General features: G+C 37.3%; 1 protein-coding gene across 7 annotated transcripts in view; it reads right to left on the reverse strand.

Annotated features, from left to right (window-relative positions):
• Positions 1-17,105, reverse strand: part of ZFX (zinc finger protein X-linked) — a 48,822-nt gene that overhangs the window by 6,415 nt on the left and 25,302 nt on the right. For 5 of the 7 annotated variants that reach the window (XM_070783911.1, XM_019955837.2, XM_070783910.1 and 2 more), the window contains exons 3-7: positions 13,487-14,056; positions 1,816-1,965; positions 1,454-1,597; positions 860-1,012; positions 190-330 (exon numbers count right to left, since the gene is read on the reverse strand). In XM_070783911.1, coding sequence (XP_070640012.1) covers positions 190-330; positions 860-1,012; positions 1,454-1,597; positions 1,816-1,965; positions 13,487-14,056 — 1,158 coding nt within the window. Of the gene's footprint in view, positions 1-189; positions 331-859; positions 1,013-1,453; positions 1,598-1,815; positions 1,966-13,486; positions 14,057-15,660; positions 15,716-17,105 lie in introns of all 7 variants that reach the window. The other 2 variants (XM_070783914.1, XM_070783915.1) reach the window with 2 other exon arrangements.

A 17,105-nucleotide genomic window follows, 5' to 3' on the forward strand; every position in this document is an offset into this window, starting at 1 on the left:
GTTTTTAATCCAAGGAAATCATTCATGAATATCACTGAATTCTTAAAATTATATTTTTAAATTCAATACACAAAAACTCTATGTGGTCTAGCAGCTAAAATGCCATCACAACACCTTTAAGGATACATACTAGAGTTTCATCTGAGAGCTCGCAAAGCACGCTGCGCTGTGGAACTCGTATGCCCTCACCTGTTTGGTACTGCCTGGAATCAGGTCTTCTCCTTTTCTTTGGTTTTTGTTTAGCCAGTCTGCCAAGCCCAGCAGACTCATCTATGTGCAAGAGGGCACTTGCAGTGCCATTCCGGTTTTCAATTCCATCAGAATTATTACCTAACAATGTGCATTAAAAAACAAAATTATAAAGTATTATAAATTATAAAGAATTAGGGACTCTATTAACTATAACAACGAAAATAAGCCATGATACTCATGAATGACGGAAATTCCCCATTCTAGGTAATGGGTTTTATGACCACATCTATTATAGCAAGACTGTAAGAAATGCCTAGCTTCCATATCTAAAAAACATATGTCAGCATTTTGCCCCATGGACTCTCTTGTTGTCTCCCCAAACTGTAAAGTCATGGGCCACATATAATCAAGATGCAAAGTTTCAGCTTGAAAGCTTGTGTACTTCTTGCACTACTTCCTTCTACATGATATACACATGAAGGAAATTCCTTAAAAATAAAGACAAAAAGTAGACTTTATAATCTTCCTCTATTCTTATTCAAATCAAATAACCCTTACAGGATGCTGGTATTTCAGATTTGTGAAACCTAAGACCACAGAAACTGTTTTTAATCATGAATTCACGTTCAAGAACCAACTCAATCCCAAGAGCTGCAACAGGACTTACCGTAAGCTGCTGCCCATGCTATCGGCATGAAGGTTTTGATTTCGTTGTCATCCATCTGCTGCTCATGGGCGGCAGCGGCTGCTGCAGCGGCAGCAGCATCCTCCTCTCCTACAATCACTTCCATATAAACTTCATCTGCAATTTCAGCAACATCTAAGTAGAAAATTTTAGAAACTTCTGTGACCACGTTTACAGAGATCACAGGAAAGATATTTTCACGTGAATTCGGTTAACAGACAAGTAGAAAGAAGGTTCACATGTTATATACCTAGAACACAGCTTTCACATAGTAAGCACTCAATATTTGTTGAATGAATCATGTATTTCTTGGCTTTTAACATAATTTGCTTTCTTTATCTTTCCATATTCTTTTCCATTATGGTTTATTATACGATTTTGAATACAGTTCCATAATTTGTTTTTAAAGCCATATTCTAAGCACACATAGTAAGTCATTGATGTTTCTCTTGGAATACAGCAGAATCATAGTCTCTATAATACTGCTACTTGTTTCCTCCAGTTACTGGTCATATTTTTAAAAAAAAAGAGCTACAAGAACAAAAATTCTCTCCCACAAAAAGGCCACCTACTTACTTAAATCTTCATCTTCTTGCTGAGAGTCGTTGACAGTCATATAAACCATCTTTTCTCTTGGCACACGAATACTGTTATTCTGATCAAGTAGTTCAACTCCATGATCATTCTCAGGCTCACTCTCCACAATGTCTACAGTCCCACCTATCAGGGAAGATGACAGCTCAAGAATCTATGTGAAAACTTCATTTTCACTTGTTTTACTTATTACATTTGCATACTTTTCTACTGCTATATTGGAATCCTCGCTTAAAAGGTTATTTTCAGAAAAGATTACAAATATTCACTGTCTAAACCACCAAACAGTAATTAGGGTGAAGTGTTTGATCAGGATGGATACTATGCTGAAGGTCTTCTCTTACCTAAGTCATCCTCTCCAGGATCAGCTTTAAAAATGTACACCTTGATAACTTCAGGGCAAGTGCCATCTACTTTACAAGGATCGATCTCTGACTCTGCATCCATGGTCATTCCAGAGGAACCATCGTGTTCTATTTTGCCAGCATCATCCACTAAAAAGGGCAGGAAATATATAATAACAGCAGATATTTAAATAAAATGTTACCATTTTCAAACACCCTTTTTACAAATATAATCTCTTAACTTGATTCACATAAAACTGGACGATTTTTACCTCAACAAGTAGACATGCAAAACTGATTGTAACAGGTACTGGAAATGTGGCTAACTGTTAAGATAGAGCAGGGTCACAGAAGGCTTTGTACAACCAGGCAGAGGGGTTCAGACTTGACTCTGATAGACAGGTGGTTTCACAGTCTGGTCAGGTATGACAATCTCTCAGGAAACTTAAAAACACGTGCACGGCCAAGCAGTTCTACAGAATCAGAAACTGCCAAGGGTGGGGCCTGACAGATTTAGAGGTGCCCTGCCCCAGGGATTCTGATCAGCAGTTCAAGAACTTCTGCTGTAGATGGTGCATGAGTCTCACAGAGCTGGCCTTGAGAAAGGTAGCTTCAAAGGAATCAAGACACAAAGCAGAGATACCACTTTTGAGTCTACTGCAATAATGCAAGAAGGCCTCAAAAATCAGGACAGAGGTAGGATGCATGGGGAAGAGGGCTATCCTTGAGTTGTATCTAGGACTAAAATTGCAGAACCTGAAGCCCAAATAAAAACTGAACAAATGGATCTCTTCCACTGATAAAAGCAGAATCTATTTTCATTATTCAGTCTTTTACAAAAGTAGAATTCACCTTCAGATTTTCATCTTGAAAATGTGTCTACTAACTTAAACTACGAAATTATTCTGAATATGAAATATTACAGAAGTGATTTACTTTAAAAAGAAAACACTTTGGTGGTCCTATTAAGTACTAAAAATTTCACTGTGATTTTAAAGATTCCATTAGAAATGAATTTCTAAAAACAGACAAAGAAGACTTTCATAACATTGAGTCATCACACATATGATTTCTGCATAAGTGCCTCCTTCTAATGTTGTAATGAAGAACTAAAGTTTCAGAATAAGGCCTCTCCAAAACAGAAGAGCATAATTTCTGGAAATTAAGACCTCTTCTAATAATAACTATCATTTGCATAGCATTTTGCAATTTCCTTAGCATTTCTATATAGTTTTATTCCATTTGATTCTTACCTTTTCCAGAAAAAGAAAGGAAAGCTCTGAAATGATATGTGATTAGCCCCATCAGTTAATAAGGGGTGGGAGAGAAAGTGGGGAGGTGCCTGTCTTTAGAACTTAGACTTCTGTCCTCATCCTCAGATTTTTAAAGAAATGTATGTTCACTATATAAAATTTGGTATTAAAAAAAATTACCAATAGTCTCACTAACCAGAGATCGCATCATTAGTAAATTTTCTTCCTAGTTTTTTCTTTTTTAAAATTAATTTATTTTAATTGGAGGCTAATTACTTTACAATATTGTCAAGTCTTATGTAATAATCATCATTACATCCCATTTAGTATCTTAAAAGCTAAAGAAAAATTTGACTTATCAACAATCTCATTTGCAAAAGTAAAACTACAGCAAAATATAGGCACACTTTATCCTTAGGTTACATTTTCTCAGAACTTTGTAGATACTGTTCCACTGTCTTCTAGCACTGAGTATTTCTGTGTGGATGTCCCTATAATACTTTATCCTCAAAGTTCCCTAAACATCACTGTGATTATGACTTAGTAGTTTTATCATTTGGTCAACTTGAAAGAAAGATTTAATCTTTATTTCAAGAAAGTTCCTTGAAGATTCTAATCTTTATCTCGGAAAAATTTTTTCCATTATTAAGTATTTTTCTAGTTCAGTTAGTCCCTTCTTCTGGAATTTCACTTATGTGCACTTGTCTCCTTTATCTGTCTCCCATATCTATCCATCTTCCCCATAATCATTTATATCTTTTTATTTTTAACCATTTCATTTTTGTGATTTTCTTAAGCCAGGTATCCCTCTGCCCCTCCCTGGTTATATACTGAGACATATTTATTCTTGTAGTTACTTCTATGGGTGGCTTTTATCTTGATCATATTCTTACTTTTCAACTTCTGTCAGTTTACTATTTACCTCTAATGTCTTGTAATACATTTTTGAACCTCTGTATCTCTTCTCTGAGTTTTAAGAGATCACATTGTTTGCAGTTTCATTGAGCCTGCAGGTCAGTGCTAACCAATAGAATTTTGTGACGACGAAAATGTTCTATATATCTGCACTAGCCACATTTGACTACTAAGCACTTGAAATGTGGTTGGTGCAATTTAGAAACTATGTACTTAAATTCATCTTGCAAAATATTAAATAAAATATTTCAGAGAGCTGAAGAACATGAATCTTCAAAAGGCTCACCATGCATGATAACACAACACATGAAAAAAGGTCCACACCTAACTAAATACAATCTATGATCATATTTCAGACCAATGGGGATGAAAAGATGATCTGTAAAACTTTCAGATGAAAAAGAAATATCTACAAAGAAACGAGAATCAAAATGGCATTAGGCTCTTAAACCAGACGTTAGATGACAATGAAACATGCCATCACAAATTCTCAGGGAAAATTCATTTCAACCTAGACTTCCATACCTAACCAAGTTTATCAGTTAACTTAGAAGTTCACTTTTAGACTTCCCTCTCTTATCTTCCTCAAGAATCCTCTTTTTGAGGTTAAAATTTCAACTTAATTCTATTATATAGCCTATAAAATATTTCAAAGAATTGGTTATAATCTGATCTCCTTTAATTCTTGAAACTTTCCTAGAGAGGTTCAAAGGCTTACTTAGTCTCTGTAGACAGAGACTTAAAGGATCAGAGCCATTCCAATGCCTAACCTAAGTTACAGTGATCTCCAACTTGGCATCAGAGATATAATTAGTGAAAAATATAGGCCAAATTACACTGAATTGGCCTAAAACACACAGTTAATTAAACCTTGTTAACCAAGAACTGCTTTCTTCACAAATTCAGAGGGAAGAGGAATGATTGCTCCAATTCCACCCTGCTGCTGCTGCTGCTAAGTCGCTTCAGTCATGTCTGACTCTGTGCGACCCCACAGACGGCAGCCCACCAGGCTGCCCCATCCCTGGGATTCTCCAGGCAAGGACACTGGAGTGGGTTGCCATTTCCTTCTCCAATGCATGAAAGTGAAAAGTGAAAGTGAAGTCGCTCAGTTATGTCCAACTCTAGGTAGCGACTGCAGCCTACCAGGCTCCTCCGTCCATGGGATTTTCCAGGCAAAAGTACTGGAGTGGGGTGCCATTGCCTTCTTCGAATTCTACCCTATGCCTGCCTTTACCCAAAAATGCCCTGATGGGACAACAGGAAGGTTTTAAATGAAGCCAGTCCAGGGTTAGTCTTGCTAGCCCAATGGATGTCACCAACAGAGAGACTCTGTGTGGATGATTATTATGGCTAGTAGTTATTGACAGGCATGCTTTGTGCTGGAAGCCTGGTGTGCATGACCTCTAATTCTCACAACCACACTGCTGGTCAGGTAGTATTACTGCCTTTTCACAAATAAAACTTCAAAAAGGTGAAATTAGTAATTTGCTCAAATTCATACAGCTTATAGGCAGCAGGCATGGCATCCAAGTTGAAGGCTGGCTGACTCTAAGCTACATGTGCTATTTCCATACACCATGCTGCTTCTCTATCATCCCTATGAAAGGACAGGTATGTTCTCTCTCCCTCTCTCCTGTCTCTCCACTAACCAACTCCCATTATCCCATCAAGTAAGCAGAGATCTGTCCCAAGAGCAAGCTATCAGACAATTTTTGTCTAGGGCTCAAGCAGATAAACAGTAAATATGAATCACAAGCCCAATCTGAAGCTCCAATTGTATCTAACACTTTGAAGATGTAGAACTTTTAACCCAATCTTTTTCGTGGTGGGGAGAAGGAACTACAACATCTTTATCTTATTTGAGCACTTTATCCCCTGGCGGCTCAGACGGTAAAGAATCCACCTGCAATGGAGAAGACCCAGATTCGATCCCTGGATCAGGGAGATCTCCTGGAGAAAGGAATGGTAACCCACTCCAGTATTCTTGCCTGGGAAATCCCACGGACAGAGGAGCTTGGCAGACTACAGTCCATGGGGTCGCAAAGAGTCAGATATGACTGAGTGACTAACACTTTTCATTCCTAATACAAATCTATCTGATATCCAGACTGGACATTAAACTGAAAGCTCTTAATTCACTGTAATTTTAGTGTTGTGATTTCTTAGTAAATTTCAGAATGCCTACAGTAAAGATAATAATTTTCTATGGATTAACACAAACCTTTCTGAATTTTATCAAAACAAGCATCTTCTCTATAATAGTTCAATAAATAAGACTTTTCTCACATTTCAGAAATATTCCCATGTGGATATGTATTTTTTAAATTCTGAAATTTTGCTGTGGTTTATCAAATGGTTTAAGGAAGAAAACTGATAGAGCACATATATTTTAAAAAATGGTAAGATACATACACATTCAAGAATCAGCCCGTAGAACAAAGAAATAAATATTTTATCATGTTTCCTGTGCTAGTAACTCCTAGAATCAATAAACAAGTCCTTTGACTGTATTGATCCTCAGAGTTTATGCATCAAACATAAAGGGGTTTGGATTTATTTAACCATTCCCCAAACAACTTTTAGTTGGATGTCTTCACTATGAAGTTGTTCTTAATTAGGAGCTAACACAAGACCAACTGGTCAAAACACCTAAACCAGAAGGCCAAGGCCACCACACTCCACATCCTCAGGGGTGCAGTTGACACTGTGGCTAGACAGTGAACAGTGGCAGGCAGCAACCCTGTAGACAGACCCTCAGCTTGTCTACATGCTCCACCTCCAGCAATGGCTTTGCCATTTGCCCAGTTGCACAGAAAGCTCCCTGAGAGGGAGCTTCAAACCCTCCCTCTTCCTCAACCCTAAATTTAATCCAAATCCTACTTTCTACATACGTCACAAAGCTGCTTCTGCCAAACTCAGTTACTGAGAGAACCTTATTTCAAACCATCATCAGCTGTTCCTCACATGGACTTCTACAACCTCCTCCTATAGTGTATTTTTTTTTTGTTTCTGATTTTACGCTGACCTTGTCTGCTCTCAACATTACCATTAAGGTTACTTTTCTAAACTGTAAATCTAGGTATGTTATTATTAATCTACTTACAACCTTCTAACAACTCCCCTCTTAGTACAAGATATTTAAGAGCCTGTACGATTTGTGCCCTTCCCTATCTTACCACTCATTTCTCACCACTTCCTTCATTTGCCTCAGCAAACGCATTATTTGTACCCCAAGCAAAAGTCTCTGAACTTATCTTTTCCAGCTCCTTCCATTTAAGCATGCTCCATTCCTCCCCTCTTGGCTGCCCACTGAACATTTCATTCCCCTTTCAAATTAAGTTCACCATACACTATTTTTTAAAGATGTGATAATGGTGTTACTGTTTCATTTTTTAAAAATCCTTGTCTTTGCAAACTATATACTCAAATACTTACGAATGAAATGATAGGTAGAATTTGCTTCAAAACAACTTAAGGAAGGAAGGAAATGCATAGGAGTAGAGATGAAATAAATTAAGATATGTCTTCAAGCAAGCTTCCACAGAACTTGGGCTTGTAACACTTCTATGGCATTTAGCTCAATCAAGTGTACCCCAAATTTCCTAACATCTTTTCACTTAGTGCTTCCAAAATACTTGGTACATCCAGTTATATACACACTCAATGGTAGTTACCTGTTTCTGTTTGTCTTCTCTCCATGACTGTGAACTTTAAAAAGTCAGAGACATTCACTGTTTATTTCTAACAGCTAGCATGGTTCTTGGCTTATCATGGTTTATCAATAATGTTTGTAAATAAATATATACAAAAAAAGTAAACATGGGCAAGAGTAAAACAATAATAGTTCACATACAATTCACTTATCTCATGTAAACATATTTTGAATATAACATTTGAAATAACATTTTTGTAGTAGAAAAACAATGGAATAGGGCATCAGCGCTGTCTGGGTAGATTCTGCTATAATGGGTTAATAATTAAGAAAGCATTTGGGCCCCCTCTAAATTATTTCCTAACGTAGATATTGGCAGTAATATGGTAAGTTTTAGTAAATCATTGCAACTCTTATTTGCCTCCACTATCCACCAATAAACACTACTTATCCCAAACTCTACTGCTTTGTAGTATTAACTGTATATACACACACACGAAGAAACGCAATATTAGAGTAGGGACTAGAAACTGTGGAATAAAACACACTTGATTTCAAATGTTCACCCTAATGCTAGCTGTATATGTAACTTTGGACAATTTACTTCCACTGAGTCTCAGTTACCCAATCTGTAAAACAGTGATAACACCAACATTATAAGGTTGCTGACACTAACAAAGTATAAGCTTAGGCACAAAGATATTATTTAGTGAAGATTTACTATTACCTATTTTTGTTGTTACCAACCTGTTACAAATCTCCAACTAAATAATCTCTCTTAGGACAAGAGGATAAATCTCTTAGAATAAGTTTTAAAAATTGTTCATATTGACCTGATAACAATCAAACCACATTTAGATAAAAACCAGAGATAAATGTTGAGAACATTATGCTAGGTAAAAGAAGCCAGACACAAAAGACCACATATTATAGGATACCATTTATATGAAATGTCCAGAATGAGCAAATAAAGAAAGCAGAATGGTTGCTTAGAGTTGGAGAGGATGAAGAGGGATGATATGAGTGATACTTCAAAGAACATGGGGTTTCTCCTTGGGGAAATGAAAAAAATTTCTAAAACTAATTGTGAGGATAGCTGCACAAGCTTATGAATATACTAAAAACTGTTGAATCGCACACTTTAAATGGGTGAATGGTACAGTATGTGTACAAAGCTGTTACCATAAAAAAAAAAGTTTATTTCAAAACTTAAACTGAATATAGGATTAGAAAGGAGTATCTAACTCCTATTCATCTCCGATCTAACTGTTCTAATTAAAAGACATGAAAGATGTCAACAAGACCTAGAGTGACATCTCGTTGATCAATCAGAGGCACCCAGAGAATATTTTGTTTCCTGCAGCTGTTGCAAGGTAGTGCCTAACTCATCATCACCAGATCTTCTCTAACTTTCCCTATTGTACAAACTGATGTTTCACCAAGTAGCATCTTGACCATGCAGCTGCAAAGTGAAACTATAGGAGGGTGAAGATCACTGCAAAGAAATTAGGGATGTCTGGAAGCTGTCTCAAATTAATGGAGAACTTAAGGAACAATTTGAGTAACAAGTGGATGACTCAAACACTCCACTTTCAGAGAGACAAAAAACTCCTAAGTGCCATAAAGCAAAGCTACCAAACCCAGCCTGACCAGAACCAAGAGCCACAGCTACTGGAAGGGAAGAAATGTGTCATTAATACCTTAGATGAGGCATAATGTCCACAGATTTTCAGCTATAGCATTCATATATTCAACAAATATTTCACATCTAATATGCCAAAGGGTTTGATGGGGAAGATATGTAAGTAGCTAAGATGCAACAGATAGTTCTTGTCCTCAAGAAACACTTTAGAAGCAATCACAACATCTAGACAGCAAAGATAGAGATCATTCTGACTTCAAAGGCAGCTTATACTGTGAAAGAGTGTGCCAATGTACACTACCCACAACACTACTACTTGCTATGTCATCATCTTTTTAAATGAGACCTTCAGAGGGAAGAAATCTGCCAAGATGGACACTAAAGACTCTAAAAGCTATTTAGCAGTCTCTTCGATTCAATTCCTTTGGAGAAGGAAATGGCAATCCACTCCAGTATTCTTGCCTGGAGAATCCCATGGACATAGGAAACTGACAGCCTACAGTTGATGGGATTGCAATAGTCGCACACGACTTAGCGCTATCTTTCTTTCTTTCGATTCAATGATTTCCTGAAATTTTTAATGAGAAGAATATTTGAACATCTGTTCATATTCTTCTTTGACCTATCAAGTAATGAATAAACATCACAGGAATTCAGAGATACCATCTCTCTCATGTTATGAAGAGCATTAAAGCTGAGTGCTAATAATGGCATCTCGGCATTCTCTATCACGGATAAAATCAGGCCATTCCTGTGTATGTTTGGCACAAAGCCCTCTCAATCCTAAACTTCTGAAATCAATATAGGTTTTAACTTAAAATGCAGCATAAAAGAAGTGTCTTTACTGGGAGGCAGAAACAAGAGAAAAGCTAATTAATTACAAGGCATTCAACTGGTTTGATTCCAAAGCCAACAGTTTAATATGATTATTACTTTGAAGGGAAAAGGGATGACTGTTCAACAGTTTGTGTTCTGCACCTATAAACCTATAAATGCTCAACACACTTCCACCATCCAGCCAACCATCAAAACCTGTACTCATGCTTTTTCTATCCCTTCAGTGACCAAAATGGCAATTTATACAAACTGCTTCACCTACCCCACCACTTCCACCAACTTCTCAACCCATTATAGCTTATCTCCTCTACATCCTCTCCACTGGCCCATGCTTTATTGAAATTATTCTAATTAAGATACCAATAACTTTTTATTATAATTTTTAAAGTTCCTTTCCACTTACAGTTATTACAAAACATTGGCTATATTCCTCATGTTGTACTATACATCCTTGAGCCTGTATTATACCCAATAGTTAAAATAAAAATTTTTACATACGGTAATATACATGAGGGATGGGATGGGGAGGGAGGTGGGGGGTCCAGGATATGGGGACACATGTATATCTGTGGCTGATTCATGTTGATGTATGGAGAAAACCATCACAACATTGTAATTATCCTCCAATTAAAATAAATTAATTAATTTAAAAAAAGAAAAAAAGAAAAAAAATTTTAATTAAAAAATAAAGTTGCCTTTCCACAAAAACAAAGGCTCACTGAAAAAGACACCAATGACTTCTTAACTGCCTAAAGAAAAAGGCCACTCCCTCCTCAGTGACTGACACTCTTAGAAATTCTTATCTTTGACAGTGTTAAAGATTTTTCTCTTCCTCTTTTTCCTAAACCTTTCTGATTTTCATGGGCTCTTCTCTGCCTACTTCTTAAATTCCCAAAGGATCAATACTTGACATTCTTATTTGATAAGCACTTTCTGGGGCCCACCATCCATTTCCAGATAGGACAGGATACCAGCTATACAACCTCTTGTCCCGAATTTCTTCCTCTCTAGTCACAAACTCTCTCAAAAGCACCAAATTCATATTTTTAACTTCCACAGAAACATCCACCAGATTGTTCCCAGCAAACAACCCAAACTTTAAACAGGTCCTAAATCACTTTCTTTCCACTGAATTTATTTCTCCTCCCAGGTAACAGCATAACCAGGCAGTCATCTCCCAAGGTAGAATACCTTAGGGTCCTCCTTGAATTCTTTCTTCCTTAAATCCCTACCCCTAAATCTATCACCAAATCACATTCATTTTACTTCCTAAACTCTCTTAAATTGAACTCCCCTTCTATACTCCCACTATTATATAGGTACTCAGATCTTCTTTGTCTCATCTAGGAACCATTTCGACTACTCTCTATCACTAACTCTCCTCACCTATTCTTACTCCATATTACTACTAGGATTATCTTCCTAAAATAAATTCAAGTTTCAAACAGGGTATTAATATTTTTCCTTGTCAGAGTGGCAAAAATTAAAAGGGGAAACAATGTCCTACGCTGGTCAGAATGTAGGGAAATGGACATTCTCATAAACTTGGTGGGTGGAGTTAATACTAGGATTAGGCAAACTATCAAGGCAAATATAACCAGACTTGTAAATATGTGTACCCTTTGATCCATCAATACTAGTTCTAGGAATGCATTCTAAGTAATTAAACAGAAAGTGCACAAAGATACAAGTACATCCTAAAGTTCCCATGATTCTCAGAAGAGGCCAAGACTCTTTTTGACATACTATACCATTTTCCTGGAATGGCTCCTCCTCATCCATGACCTTCTTCATCTTGTTAAACTAGGAACTCATCGTTGAGTTCAAAGGTCAGCAACTCCATTCTGTCTCCAGATTAATTTAGTCATACCTCTACATCATAGTGTGACCTATCTTTCTCTCCCATTGTAGACTGCAAGCTCTCCAAGAACAATGGTTTTTTGTGTTTTTTTATTTAGCATATATCCATATTCTTGGGTTTCCCAGGTGGTGCAGTGGTAAAGAATCCACCTGCCAATGCAGGAGACACAAGAGATGCGGGTTTGATCCCTGGGTTGGGAAGATCCCCTGGAGAAAAAACGGCAACCCACTCCAGTAATTTGGCCTGGGAAATCCCATGCACAGAGGAGCCTGGCAGGCTATAGTCTATATTTGCACTATCTACACAAATTTCTGAAACACAGTAGAGGCACAATAAACGTGTTGGAGTGAAGGCATTTTTCTTCTTTTCACAAACAATTCTCTGATTTCCAAAATCTTAAGAACTTTTAAAAGGTTATTTCCTAAAATGCTGGTGGACTCCAACATGTTCTATTAAATTAACTGTAACAGGTATTCAAGCAAAGCAAACAGTCTTGTAAATTTGTATGAGCAAACAGTCTGTGAGTCTTGTTTGAATTTAGTTCCTAAAGGCATGGGAATTTCCAGACTGGGTCAGAACTGTGGTCTATTCAACTGTGGATTTTATCTCTGACAGAGGCACGAAGAAACAGATTGTAAGACGACACAGCTGTCCTCCCAGATGTTAGAGGTGTGTTCCAAAACAGTTACTTTTCTTCGATAATCTAGTATGAGTCTGTCACATTTGAAATCATGTTTTGGAATCATTTGTTTAAATACTATGCCAGAGCTCTTTTCCATGCTGTTATAATAAACAGCACTTTACATACTGTATAAGTACATAAGTCGGAGAAGGCAATGGCACCCCACTCCAGTACTCTTGCCTGGAAAATCCCATGGACGGAGGAGCCTGGTGGGCTGCACTCCATGGGGTCGCTAAGAGCTGGACACGACTGAGCGACTTCACTTTCACTTTTCACTTTCATGCACTGGAGAAGGAAATGGCAACCCACTCCAGTGTTCCTGCCTGGAGAATCCCAGGGATGGGGAGCCTGGTGGGCTGCCGTCTATGGGGTCGCACAGAGTCAGACACGACTGAAGCGACTTAGCAGCAGCAGCAAGTAAATAAGTATTATGTTAGTACATCCATATACAAGAATATAAGTAGTTTGACTACACATTTTTCTTGTAAGTTTCAAGAGGGTTCCTAATTCTAATAAAGGCTTGTAACAGCCTAATCACATCCTTCATGATTTCACAAAGTTCAGTTCTATTCCTTTCCACCTTTGTCTTTCTAGACGAAAGAAATTTCATCCTTCTATTGTGTCCTTAAAAAGAAATGACTCTATCCTGTATCATTTCAGTTTTCTTAATTTTGAGTTATCTTACAGGGTCCAGACTGAAACAACAATGAAGAAAGGTCAATGAGATTTAATTTAACTTTATAGAAGTCAAGAAAATATCCTCCCAACCTAAGTTAGGAAAGACAACCTTTGAAAACACCTTTGACAATCACTGTACCACAAGACTTACAGGAAATCATAAGGTAGTCCTCACAGTTGCCTTTGTCATCCTCCTGCTGGTCCACAGGGATCCCGTTGGCATCTATGACTGCTTCTGAGGCACAATCTGCTACCAATACTTCTTCTGACACTACATCGGCTGTCAGAGGATCAGTGACGATTTCTGCCTCTACTACGCTATCATGAACAACGTGTTCAACGTGTCCAATGTCAGACACGTGTATGGACTCACTCGTCAAGACGTGTTCTGGCATAGACATTGAGGCTGAAGTAATATCAGAAGCTAAGACGTCATCTGGGACTGTGCAATGTGCTAAAGACACTTCTTCTGTTACATCTGAGTCCAGCACTTGCTCAGGAATGATGACTGTTTCAGATACATCTGCTTCTTCCATGATATCTGGACATTGAACATCTTCTATAACAACGTCCTCGATAACATCTTGGATTACAACTGAGTCTGGGTCATCGGGAACAAAGTTATGCACAGTTATGTCTGAATCCACAACATCTGAAACAAAAACAGTTTCTTGTACTTCCACAACAATTTGATCACCATCCATGTGTGTAGCATCAGCTCCTTAAAAAAACAAAAATTAAAATCACAAATTTCAGGTAGACCTGCATGACTACCTCAATTAATACAAATGTTACTTAAGTTCTACCAGGAAAACAGTCTAGAGCGCCTCAGTTGTCTCAAACATTAAGACAGATTAAAGAAATAAAGAGGAACTCTATTTTTGAATCATATCAGAAATTAGAAATTCTTAACACAAGAATTTTTATACTCATCCCAAATCAACTGATAAGGAAATAATAGAAAAATTGAGACAGTCACACAAAAAAATATATTCATGAAAGTAATTTCCTAGACTAAGATTAAACCCACATGTATAGATACTTGAGGGATGATTATGATTATAAAAATTAGTAAGTAAAGCAACTTCAGGAGGTAAATATACCATTTCCCTCATTATATGTTTTTCACTTCTTTCCCTTCTTGCTCCATGTCTCTTTCATGTTTTTTCTTCTTTTCATCTCTCCCATGTTTTCTTTTACTTCCCTTCCATTTTTTCCCCTTTCTCCTGTTTTGTTTGAGGACAATATCCCACCAATATCCTCCATTTATGACTATGGAAATTCAGAAACTATCTTCTGAATCTAGAATATAAAAAGGATTGGGCCATAAATAAAACCAGGGCTAGAAGGCCACAGTTATAGAGGAAAGACAATTGGTTAAGGAGCCTCTGTGGAAAGGTAAGATGAATAGAAGTGTAGCTGCTCTGCAGCAGTGGAGGGTAAAGTTAGTTGGAGCAGGGCCTGATCCAACTTCACCAGGGTAGTCTGCCTCCATCCAGCTTCCTCCCATCTTCCCATATCCCAATCCCCCAGGGAGTTCTTAAGAATATAAGAAACCCTATTCTAGTCCACTCTGCAGTTAACGAATGAAGGTAGAGGGTTGAATCATTTGAAGCCCAGTGAGATTAAATGACTTCACCAAGATCACACAGTTTGCACAGATTATGGTGCTCAGTAAATATTACTCTGAATGAATGCCACAAATGAGAATCAAAATCAGATATCCTTGCCAAAACATAATGTAAGACAAAACAAATCCAGTATCTTGGCTCCTGATCCAGAAAAAAGCAAACATATTTTATAAAAGTCTTACCTAAAAAGCTATTCAGTCGATTAGCACTTCTGGATGTGACTCAGACCAAGCTGAGTCCAAGCAGCTGCCTAACTCAATGACTGTATCAATGGCCAGGCCCACAGAGACACACATGGCTTTTTAAAAAAACTTTTTAACAAACACAAATAATCAACAAGGGCCAAAGAACCTTTAAAAATGTAAGACATCTTAAAGCCAGTTAATATTCATTTAAATTTTAATTATTCCTAGAAATAACAAAGTGTTTGCTTTAATTCCCATAGAACTCACACAAAATGTTTTATACTGTTTTCAATATTCTCAATGTAACATCAAGTAATAGAGCACTGTAATCTCCATTTTGCAGGCATGAAGATGAAAGCATTTAGTGGCAAGAGTACCGGTTAAAAAATCTAAACCACAGGGCAGGATTTGGACACTTATTAGTTTTGTGACCTTGGGCAAGTCATTTAACCTCTGAGTTTAGGTTTCCTCATCAGTAAAATGAGGACAGTAGTATCTGCCATGCATACCTCACAGGACTGTTGTGATGATCAAATGGGAATATATGGGAAGTGTTCTGAAAAACTGTAATGAAAGGTTTCATTATTATTAGGACATATGGAAATGGACGCCCTGGCAGATTAAGTGACTTGCTCAAAGATAAACAAACACCATAAGTGTTAACAATCAGGGCTAAAATGCAACAGCCCTTCAATTTACCCCTCAGCCCATGATCTAGGCTTGCATGCAGCAAGATTAAGCTAGTAAATAGCGTGCGTTTTTCTCAAAGAGCTTAGTCTCTCCTTCAAGCACATTAATTATACTTCATGTTCTAAAGAAGAAAGAATCATAACTTTGCATTTATCATTATCAAGCTGAAATTACCAAAGGTGAATCAAAAGACTATCCCATATTGTTAAGAAAAATACACAAACCCCCATTAGATTTAGAGATTAAAGAAAAGTTAAAATTAAATATCATTAATATTTAATTTCCTGATAGTTAATTACTATTTCCTTAATATACTGTAATAGTCATTTCAAGTCCAATGGAAAACTCATTAACATTTTATTTATAAGGATTCCTAGTTAATGTTATATAAAACCATTTTACATTACAAAACCTAGCATAATAACTTCACTATGTTATATAATGGGAACCATGAGTAATTAAAAATTGTGAATACTTTTTTTCTTCTATTTTTAGAAATTCATAAATTTAATTTTTCTTGAACAGTTTGGGGAGTGAGGTAAGACTCCATCTTCCTGAAGCAAATGGCTCCTTTTGTTACCTTGTGAGAGAGAGGATTTTAAAAGTAGGATGGTGTCAGAAAACAGACTGCCTTAGGTTTATACTTTACCTGCTGGATAATGGGAAACAGAGAAATGACAAGATCCACATGTTATTTTATGATGAGTACTCTGCTGGGCTAGGCAAAAAAGACTAATGGGAAGGAAAAGAATTTAAAAGTTACTGAAGACTAAGAATGAGATGATAGAGTTCGTCTATGTGGAAGAAAGTAGAATGAAGAGATGTAAACAAGGAATATCTTCAAAGGAAGAACTTTAATAGAACTTAATGCTATAATTGAACTATACACTAAGGTTTTGATCCTATTGCTGTTGCTGCTCCTGCTGCTGCTGCTAAGTCGCTTCAGTCGTGTCTGACTCTGTGCGACCCCATAGACGGCAGCCCACCAGGCTCCCCCGTCCCTGGGATTCTCCAGGCAAGAACACTGGAGCGGGTTGCCATTGCCTTCTCCAATGTGTGAAAGTGAAAAGTGAAAGTGAAGTCGCTCAGTCGTGTCCGACTCTTAGCGACCCCAAGGACTACAGCCTACCAGGCCCTCCGTCCATGGGATTTTCCAGGCAAGAGTACTGGAGTGGGGTGCCATTGCCTTCTCCATGCTGTTACTGACAAGAATATGAGTGATGGTTAAGAGGGAGCCATATTTTTAGGCAGGGAAATAATAATG

This window comes from Bos indicus, chromosome X, assembly GCF_029378745.1.
Source record: "Bos indicus isolate NIAB-ARS_2022 breed Sahiwal x Tharparkar chromosome X, NIAB-ARS_B.indTharparkar_mat_pri_1.0, whole genome shotgun sequence".
In the NCBI taxonomy this organism is placed as follows: Eukaryota; Metazoa; Chordata; class Mammalia; order Artiodactyla; family Bovidae; genus Bos; species Bos indicus.